The sequence below is a fragment of the Corvus brachyrhynchos genome, unplaced genomic scaffold (assembly GCF_000691975.1).
Source record: "Corvus brachyrhynchos isolate BGI_N302 unplaced genomic scaffold, ASM69197v1 scaffold152, whole genome shotgun sequence".
NCBI classification, from domain to species: Eukaryota; Metazoa; Chordata; class Aves; order Passeriformes; family Corvidae; genus Corvus; species Corvus brachyrhynchos.
The window spans coordinates 3,154,009-3,165,009 of record NW_008237447.1 but is presented as its reverse complement, the minus strand read 5'-3'; the positions used below and the strand labels follow the sequence as shown (position 1 = coordinate 3,165,009).

Below are 11,001 nucleotides of genomic sequence, written 5' to 3'. Positions count from 1 at the left end.
GATTCACAGCTGTAGGATGCACAGCTGGTAAGTGTAAAAGCTATTAAAAATGGTGAGCACTTGCACAGAGCTGATTAAAATGCTCCTCTCTCTTCTTTCACATCTCATTTGGGGTATCCAACTTGATGTTTATTTTTGTGCGTACTGGAGTGGTTTGTCCTTGGAATTTACTTTTAACGTCCCTTTTTTCCTAAGCTTATTTGCTTACATTTTTTAGAAACAGAAATAAAATTATGTAGGAATACAGAATTTTCAATAAGCTTTGTAATTGCTATCCATGTATGAAAATTATGATCTCATGTTTCCAAAGGGAAAAAAAAAGTTCCTGAAACTGTCCTATGCTTACTCCAGTGCTAATTAATCTAGAAAGTAGATACCTCATCATTTTCAGAGGTATCTGCTTATTTTATCTATGCATCTGGAAATGATGGAAAGATTCCAAGGAAATAAGAGAGAGAAAAAGCGCGATGAAAAATGTAGAAGGCTGTGACATAAATAGATTTCACAAACATGCATTTTGAAAAATCAGACAAAAATGGGTAGAAAATAAATGAATTAGTCTCTCAGGAAAAACTTTTAAAATCTTATCATCTGGCAGCCATTTATTACCAGGTAGCAATAATCTTTTATTATCAGACTGTTAGATTTTTATAACATTTTTTAAAATGATAGCACCAGAACTGTTGTTGTTCACTGCCACAATAAAATATCTGAGAAATTTATGGAAGCTTTTCAATATTCAGAAGGTTTGTGGTCATAAAATAAAACCATGAAGTAAAGACATGCTGTTGGTAGCTCATAATTTAGCTAAACCTGTAAGAAGAAAAATGTGTCGTAATGAACCAGTTATAGCAATTTGCACTGGTACAAAGAGGAAACGGTGGTTTCTGTTCAGAAAAAAAAAAAAAATACAAAACAAGGTAAATATATTAATTTAAAATGGCAGAGTAAATCTGAGTATTATAGATCCAGGCAGAAGGTGCTGCTGCAAAAGATTAAGTGATTAATTCAGAACTTGGAGTAGTCTGGAAACAGTCAGTGGGTAATGGGAGGAAGGTGGGGGTTATCTTTTTCCTTGCCAGATGATCTGGCAGCCATGACATGGATGTTACACCATAGAAAAGGTCTGTGTATTTTATCTGGGCTGCCCGGAGCTCAGCTGAGTGTGTTCTAAACTGGCAAGTAATTAATAAGACACGTTCCCTGTGTTGCTTGGGGTCCAGGAAGGTAAAACCTGGCATCCATGGGATGCTCACTGATCACTGTGGGAAGAACTGCTCTGTCACACAAGCACAGCTCTCTTCCTGAATGGATCCTTTATCATATTCCACGCTGTTGGATCCCGTCCCCAGCTAGGTTGTTAAACAAAGCTTTTTCTTACTAGCAGTACTTTTAAGGCTTTTAAAGTCATTGAGTATAGGAGAAAACTTCTAGTGACAAAAGGTAATTAAAACCATCTACTCATCATCCTCAAAGATTAAATAAGGAGGTAGTATCAGTGCTTTTAAAAGGAGGATTTTAAGTCACACTTGTAGCACATCCTGATGTACTGTGAGCACTTGCTTCCTCTGACAAACCCAGCTAGTGAAGTGTTTGCCCCTCCCTGGATCTTTCCCGTGCCTTTCCTTTTGCTAATAACATAATTTGCACTCAAACAGCAAGTCCAGCAAGGATCACAGGTTTCATTACAACAAACTCAGCTTCTTGGTGCAGCTGGAGAGGTGTTCATGACATTAACTACAGAGAGAGAATCACCTTCAAAGAAAACATGCATCAGAATCAAAGTGTTCCAGCGGAGGCCTCGGGTCAAACGATGTTAATGAGCTGCTTTCAATTATTTATGACACAATTAGGGACAGGATTGTGTTTGCCCTGGTTTTGAGATAGGCACCTGACAATTTGGCTGCATGGAAACTAATCTGTTAGGAGGGCCTTGTTTTGGAGGTTTAACGTACTTGTTGTAATGATATTGTGTAGAGATGTACATTTTTGTTCATGACATGCTGATGACCATTTGTTTGACCAGCTGTGCCTCCTTTTTTTCTACCATTCTCATGATATTTAGCTCTTTTTACTAGTTTGAACTTGCAAGACTAAGTAGGGCATTAAAAGAAAAAAAAAGAAAGGAAAGAAGTACAGAATCCCTCGTGTTTTAAGAAAAAGAGATTTGGACAACATATGTCACACTGATGTGTGCCATGCATGCAGGAAAGAACCTGACCAATGGATTTTTCTTTTTGGTCCCTGAAGACTCACAAACTAAAATAATTCAAGAGATTAATCTTTCTCTATGCACCTCGTATATATTGAACATTATATGTTACTGTCACCAACTGTGACATTTTTTTCTGTGCCAGGTCTTTTAATATTCTACAGACCAGAAAAAAATGCTTTCTTCGGTGAAAGAAAAACAGAGGAAGTCAAGAGAAATGTGAATTCTTCTTGATACTATTACCCATTTCCTTAAAATTATGTGAACCAACCTACCCAAAAGTAAAAGTTGAGACCAGTACTACTTTATGAACTGATTATTGCTCAAACAGTAAAAAACCTTTATTTTAAAATATTAATTATTGGACTGCTTTGATCATGACAAAATCATGCTAGCCATGTACAAAGAGAAGATCCAAACATTTGGCAAAATTACTGTATAGCATGCAAAACCTAAATAGATAATACTACAGGAGATTTTAATTGAAATGTGGTAGAACCCATGTCTTCTGTGATGCCATTTTACTTTGGGAAGTAGGAATTACAGACTTCATGCAATAAACAAGTTCAAAAACCCAAAGACTTCAAGGGACACTGCACTTTATATGAAATAATACTGTGGAAACACAACTGCCCTAGCTGATTATATATTTGTTACCAGTTTGGACAAGGCTTTATTAAATTTGTGTTGGTATTAGTAAAATATCTAAGATCTGCTTATGGCATTGTATTTACATTTATTGATTTTATTTTAAAAAAAGAAATTAAACATTAAAAGAGATTGCCATCTTTGACAAGTAAGAAGGCTACTCTAGGCCACAAGCTCAAAAAGCCCTTTAAAAAATATTTAAGAAAAATTTTTGCATGTAAAGCCCAAGTATGGATGTACCAAAACCATTTGATGCTAAGTATTGACACATTCCTAGGAAATGGGTGGGGATTATTAAACTTTTTGAGTTTTTATTTTTGTGAATATCCTAATCTGGCTCTAGAAAACTTTCCTAAATGTAAGATGAAAGGTATACTTCATGTTATGTTGGCACTGAATGTAAATAGAAACAATTTACAGAGTACCGAATTGCTTGAGGAATTCTAACTCATGATGTGCATTGGGCTAAGAATTTTCTAATACCTGGGGTTTTTTTTAGCATGTCAGAATATCCTGGTTTATCCAAACTAGGAAATAGGTAAGAAAAAAAGCCTTTTCAAATTCAAAGTGAAATTTTAGCTCAAAATCTGGCTGGAAGGGAGGCCTTAGCATTCGTGGCTGACCTCTGGTATTGCAGGGGAGGTTCTTGCACTCTGAACCACACCAGACCTTAATCCATGAACTCCAAAGGATTGAATGTTCAAGTCTCTGAATTACTGTCAAATAAGTATTTTGCTAGATCTGCTGAACATGGTGTGAATACCTCAGTACTCAGTGGAATAAGTAACCTCTTTTTCTCATCAATCACTGCATGGGGTCTAATAACTAATCCTGATGGATTGATTACCACTTCTCACAAAGATAAAATTACATCTAAGTGAGGGAGTGTAGAAGTGGCTTCCTAAGACTTGGAGGTAGAGCAGGCCTCTAAAATGTAGAATGTTGAAGTACAGGACCCATCTTTGGGGATTAGTGACACTATCTCTGTAAGTGAAAAAAAGGAGTGACCTTGTTCTGTTCTGCTTTCTGAATCTTCAGCCACACTGGAAGATATTTGGGGTGCTAAGTTTAAATTTTGTAGTAAGTTATGGCATTTATTTATTTTTTTAAAATCTGTAATTCAGCAGAAAACTTGCAAGTTAGGAGCCCTGACTTGGATCTGTACATCTGATACAATATTCCTATGTAGATTTCTGCAGAGGAGAACCACTCAGACTTTTTCTGTTAATCCTCCTTTCACTGGAAGGCCAATGAAAGCTTTGAGCAACAGAGAGATTTACCTTTTAACAAAATGTGTAGAGAAATCTACTTGCAAGAAGTTTATACTGCAGCTAAACTAACACATATCTCAAAATTACCTGGAGAAAAGTCTGCTGCATGGTTTTTTGCATAGGTGCATTTTCAGCACTCTTTGAGTTCTAATGACTATGAAATCATGAATATTCCTACTCCTGAATAGCCTACTGCTTCCAATCATTGTTTCTTAAAGTGTCAATGAAATATATGTACTCCACCCACCCTGACATCTGCCGAAGAAGAAAGGTGGTCTTATTTTCTGTTTCTAGGATTGTAATTATTGGCTGAAGATGATTACATTAGGGAAGGTTTACTTGATAAAATAGCGTGTTCCAGTGATGACATCATCATAATGCTACCCCTTTGTCTCACAAAATGATTTTTCGTGTGCTTATTTCTACACACCTGTTGCTGATTAATGCCCTAGGATGCAAAGGGTTACACTTTGATTTCGTGACTCAACCAGCAGCTGTTGAGTTCCATGAAAGGTTTTGCATGCTAAGGATTGATGGGACCAAGGACTTCTGAAGATACATGTGAAAAATAGGCTAAATTATGCTTTTACTATCTTGGCACTAAGAAGAAACTAGTAGAGATCAATTGTCTGGTTCTGTTGTTGGCCTCTTTCACGATCTTAGCAAATTTGTAAAGTTTTATGAATTCAGTTTTCCATTTTTACACTGTGTTTGTTGAGGGTTTGCACATGAAGTATGACATAACTTTTCATGGGGGAGTCTTCCAGCAGCTTTCATGGGATTGCTTTATATGAGTAAATTTATGTGAAGGAATTTAATCCTGCATGTAACCTTATAAAGGCTTGGTGATAAAATAATGTAAATACATACTGAAGTCTATTTGACTTCAAGTGATATAAAAACAACAAGTGCATTCTGAAAGCAAACACACAAACCTTTAAGCATAGAAGATCTGATTAAGAGCAAAGGTCTAGTGACTGATAAGAACCACCTTTATTTTGAAAATAGCTGCAAAGAGATTAAATCAATCAGTAATGCAGTTCTGCAGGGTATGAATGTTGCCATTAGTTTCTGCTAAAAGAACAGCAGAAGTCAAGCACTGAAGTGTTTAATTTCTTCGTGCATCAGGTAACATTTTTTACCAGTGTAAGCTGGTATCAATTTTCCCCATATGTTTACTGATTTCGTGTGTGGCTGAAGATGACGTAGCCTGATCAAAAAGCAATAAATCTTCCCAAAGCTTTGAAATGGGTTTCCTGCTCTTGTGAGATGAGATGAACCCAAATCCTGGAAAGATGGATGAAGCAGAATCACTCAGTGGAACTTTTGCCTTTGGTCCACTGAATCACGAAGGGTTATATAAAAAAAGCCCCATGCCATAATTCTTACCTGAAGCTGGTATGTCCAGAAACAAAGGAGCAGATTCTATGCTCGTAGAGGGTAGAAGATGTGTAAAGACATGTTTGAATCTCAGTTCAGATTGGTGGTAGCAATCAATTGCAACTCATAAGTACCTCATTACTCAAGCTAAAGACTGGAGGGTCGTAGAAGCTCTCACTGTTGGAAATGGATGTAACTTAAAAAGTCACTGGGTGCTGAAAGCAAAGTGTTTTACTGAGAAGACTTGCTGTGGTGCTTACACTCTCATAAACCACTGGGGTTTTTTATAGAATTGGACTTTTCCTAAGTTTATTATTTTTGGAATACTTATCTCCTCCGTAATATTCTTAGAACTCAGGATAAGGACATATTTGTAGGTATTGTAAAGAAGCCGTAGTTGCCACTCCCTTGTTCACATGAATTCTGCTTTGAATATTGATCCATGGTATTTTATTGTCATGAACTTTCTGGGCCAAACACTAAAAAAAAAATGCAAATTATTGAAGTTCTGATAAGTTCAACTGTTACAAGTTGGTATATTTCTACTGACTTTAGAGGAGGAGAAGATCTGACCCACATTAAAACCCTTGACTCTACTGCTTTTGTTTGTTTTGGTTGTAAAAGGAGAGGGTTTTTTGAACACATCTACATTACTTATAACAAGCTGATGAGCATAACTGAAAAGAAATCAACCTCTTACTGCATTACAATTCTGGATTTTCTTTCTTTAGGCTGCTTCGTAGTGTTGGTGTTTGCTGGAGATCAGGTGCTGTTCCAGTTGTTATGATTAATACTTTTAAGTGTGACAGGTCAGAGCTCAAAGTATTGATAGAGTACATTTATACTCTTCAAATTCTTCTTAAATGAATTGTCATAGCAGGAGGTAGTATTTTGTAATAGCATTTTGTGTTCTGGAAAAGTATCAGTCAGCAGGGTTTTATAATCTTTGTTAAAATAAGATACTTAGGTTAGTTCTGATTCAATTCAATTATTCTGAAGATTTCTTCTCATTTAAAGTATTGATGTGAATGTGAAAATAGGGGGCAGGTTTATCTTAAAAGTTTTCCCTTTTTAAGTGTACACTTTAATTCTGGAGAGAAATTAAGCATGGCCTTAAAAAAAAAAAAATGGAAACAGTAATACTGAGAATAAAGCACTCAAAATAGAATATCTAGTTTTTGCAAAAGAGCCATTAATAAAATGCAAAAATTTTCCATTGTTAACTTCCCTAAAAATTATATATTGAATTAAACCCTGTGTTTCCTGCTTTAGAGAAACAAGTAGTTACTGTTTAAGTCAACTAGCAGGGAAAACCACTAGGGAATATATTTCCTACACTACTTTGTTGTGCCTTAGGGAGTGAAACATAAATATAAGACCTTTCTTATTCTGTGTTAGTAAGCTCTGTTTAGAAGTGCATGGAGAACAGAGGGCTGTCTGGTGTATTAAAGTACAAATGGGAACCTCAAGTTGGGGAAAAGAGCACTGCATTGATCCATGCAAGTGAAAGCATAATTGTCTGGAATCCTGTCTTCAATTTTATGTGGGTCATTTACAATATTGCATAAAATGCTGATAATTTTTTTGAAATATTTAAGCCAGGAATAATAGCTAGATGGGCCTTTAATTTCTTCCTTCACTTGTGGCTGTCAGGATTACTTCCATCGAAGTTTTGCTCTTTTTCATATTTCTCTGGAAACCTCTTGATCTCATTGCATTAGTTGTCTCCCTCCCTCAGTTAAATTCTTCATGTATTCCTATCTGATACTAATTTGCTCCTCTGGTTCAATGTATAGTCAAGAGAGTAATTTATTCATCTTCAACAGCACCACTGAAATCACAGAAGCACTTGATGCCCTGATTTATTAAGGCACTTGAGGTCAGTGCCTTAAGCATGTGCTAAAAATGAAGCAAATGCCAGCCTGGCCTCCAAAGGATTAGTCACCTGCATAATGGTTTGCAGGGTCCTGAAAAATATGAACTTGTGGAGCAGATTTGCTACTGGTGTAAGGTTAGTGCAGCTGTTGTGGAAAGCTGAATGAGGCTGAAAATACTTCCAGTGGAATTACAGTGAGTCTGCACTAAGCCTGCCCCTCTTCTGTCTTGTGCCATGCTGTTACACTGTAAAAATAAAAATCAAAAGTTAGAAAAATATTTCCATCATTTTAATTGTTCACATGTCGTTTAGTGTTCACCAGGACTATTGGCATCTCCATAAGAAACTATATTGTTACAGCATATCTTTTTTTCTTTTCTGTTTGATTTTATGGGGTCATACTGTCATGCTTTTCCACATTTGCTTAATAACAGAACATCTGTGGTGTCACCATTTAGGAAAACAGCAACTGCAAGTTGAATGAGACAAAACTTAGGTACCCTAGATTTGCAGGTTAAAGTGGTTTGTATTAGGAAACTATAGAGAAAGAAACTGTGGAGAAAATAGAAATTTTTCTTTTTAATCTGATCTTTTTTTTCACTATGACAATGAACTTTTTTTTCTTCCTTTTCCTAAGGAAAAGGAATGTGTTACATTCCTTTCTTTTTCATCTTTTTTTTTTTCCTTATAAAGGTGCCCCTCTAAGTCGTGTGTTGACTGAGAGTATATTGCCAGCTGGCAAAATTTTTTAAAAGTTAAAGATCTACTTCAAATTATCTATTCTGCATGAATTCACAGTAGCTATATTGTGTATCTTTTTGCAATTAAAGCTGTAAAACTAATCTCATCACACTGGACAGATTGCAGACTCTTCTGTAGTGCTTTCTGCAGATATTTGAAACATTCTCTTTGCAAATTCTGTTCAAGATTGTTCTGTTTTAGGGGCAGCTTTATTGCATTTCGGAAATAATATCCTGTAAAATGTCTGTAACAAGGTATTTTATCTGAAACCTATTGTAGCTTTCTTATTATGAGTTTCAAGCTTCTGCAACAACAAAAGGGTTCTTATTCAAATGTACACTATTGCATTCATTCCTCTAATAGCAGCATTCCATCAGATCAACCTAAAAATAGGCAAACAATTGCATGGAGTACTTTTTATTCATCCTTGATGTTTTTGGGTTTTTTTTTATTTTGTTGCTAGATATCAGACTTTCAGATAGTCACATGGAGTATTTGTATCAAATACAGAAATAAAAAAGTTGTTTCCTCTGAGTATACACATGCTTTCTCTCTGTGTTTCCTAGGGATATAAAAAGTTACTGGTTTAGTTACATTGGTCATTTTTATTGCCTTCCTGAAGACAATGAAAATTGCACAAGGCTCTGTATGAAACGGTCTCCAAGTGTAAATTACATCTATGGTTTAGTCTGTTGTAAATAGAGAAGAATGTATTCTTAGATAATAAATCTTTTTTGTGTATATCAACAAGTTGTCTATTTTTTTCTTCCTAGATACACCTTTAGTTAAAATCATTTCTTCCAATTCATGGCCTGAAGAAGGACAATCTATAATTTTGACTTGTGAATCCAAAGGAAAACCAGTGTAAGTGATTTAACAAGTAATATGTTTTTTGTTATTTTACTTATTCTGCTGTGACTGCAATCCTCAGCTGCAGAAATCTGCTGGTTTTGTCTCCTCCTGGGGTGTAAAGTACTCTCTGGTATAGAATACCCCTTGAAGCCTGTCTTCATTAAGTGTCTTTAGAAGATTGGTCTTTTACATTGTCATCTATTTTAGTTTTCAGGAAGAATTCCAGCTGTGAGATTCTTTTTTTTTTTTTTTCCCACAGTCAGCTATATCAACCTGAAAGGTGTGCAGGTTTAATCAGTCTCTGTTTACATCATTAAAGTGATGATAGAAAACATCTCCCGAAAATTTTCCTACCTCAACCAGCCTCAGAAAAAATACATTGAACCTTGGCTGCCGTTTACAGGGGAATTTGAAGTTTAATTACATGTGCAAGTTGGCAGCCTGTTTCTACCAGGATTTGGAAAGGTGTAGCCTGCTTTAATAATATAAATTGTTTTCCTTGGGAATTATCTTTGCTGTAAATATCTCTAAAGACAGATCTGCCAAGCTTAACTCTTGCACAGAATCTGCTACTTAAACAGACTTCATTCTTGAAAACAGGATCTTCCCAGAAGACTTGTTACATATTTACTCACGTATATAAATAATTGCTAATATTAAGTTACTATGAATCAAGTTTCTTAAATATTGACCTTCTGCTCAAAAGATCAATCTATAGTGTAGTGATGATACAAAGATTTAGGATGGTCTTGAAAATGGTAATGGAATAATATTTTGGATCTAGAAAAGGTGCAAATTGCATGACAAGAATCATGTCACTTAAGGATGAATTTTTCTCTGGTGTAACTTTAGTGACTTTATGGAATTGCTTTATTTAGGAGCCTGAAGTCAGATTTAGGTCAAATAAGGCATTTAAGTTCAAAATTTCTATTTTGAAAAACTCCTCTGTGTTATGCATGGCACAATTTAAATTCTGTAGGTACTTTTCTTTTTTACAGTATGTGCCTGCATCATTTTAAAGCAACTCCTCCATCCAGATCTTGGCTGGGCTGAGCAAGTGAGCACGTAGATCATGCTTCTGCTCTGCTTGAGACAAAAACACTGGAAATCCAACTAATTAGTCTGACCTGATGCTCAATGTAATTGGTCTTCTGTATACCTGTGTACTTCTGATGTCTTTGTGTTTCTGAGAAAAATACTTCAGTAGGTAACACAAAAATCCATTGTGAGCCATCTCTTGCTTCTATAATGTACCTGAAGGAGAAGGAATTATCCTTTTACCTCATATCCCTTGAGCATTCCCCTGGGTATGAGGATCTAGAATCTGTTTCCCCGTTATTTTCAAATTCTGCCAAAGATGTCCAAGTGCTTAATTTTAGGAAAGAGGTCAGTACTGATTGCCCTGAGTGCACCATTGGCTGAGTGATACTCAGCGTTTTCCCTGTCTCAGTGTTTTCCTCATGACTTAACAGGTGACAGCTACATGTGAAGTGCTCTCTTTGGCTTACAGACTTGAGGCATTCTAGCTCCTCGCTCACCAGTAGGATAAGGGAAAGAATCAGAGGAGTAAAAGTGAGGTGCCTTGACATACACAGTATTTTCTATTTGGTACACATAATATTATAGACATACTTTATACCATTAGGAGGCACTAGTTAGTAATTAAAACAGAGCTTTAATTAAGGTGTTTACTGATTTATTTTTTTATTTATTTTAAATAAAACACTTTTCTGTCCTTAAAGGATGCAAGTGCAAGCCTTGCATGTGGTTTTGAAAGGGCGGCCAAAAAAAAAACCCTTCACATCACAAAATTAGCAAGACAGGAGACCTGTATGTGGTAGCCTTTGGGGCACAAATATTTTGCCAATAAATGCACTTCTAATTGTCCAGGCCACAGGAACTGCCAACATCAGCTGCTCTGTATTGCTTCATTAGGTCAGTCTTTCATGTCACAGGGCCAGTAATAAATAGGCATCCTCCTGGGAGCAGTTTGCAGTGGCTTAGCAGGAGAAACAGGAATG

At 36.0% G+C, this 11,001-nt stretch overlaps 1 protein-coding gene across 1 annotated transcript in view; it reads left to right on the top strand.

Annotated features, from left to right (window-relative positions):
• CADM2 (cell adhesion molecule 2) overlaps window positions 1-11,001 on the top strand; it is a 212,297-nt gene that overhangs the window by 110,947 nt on the left and 90,349 nt on the right. Inside the window, exon 7 of the mRNA XM_017731426.1 lies at window positions 8,902-8,992. Within this exon, the coding sequence (XP_017586915.1) occupies window positions 8,902-8,992 (91 nt within the window). The remainder of the gene's footprint in view (window positions 1-8,901; window positions 8,993-11,001) is intronic.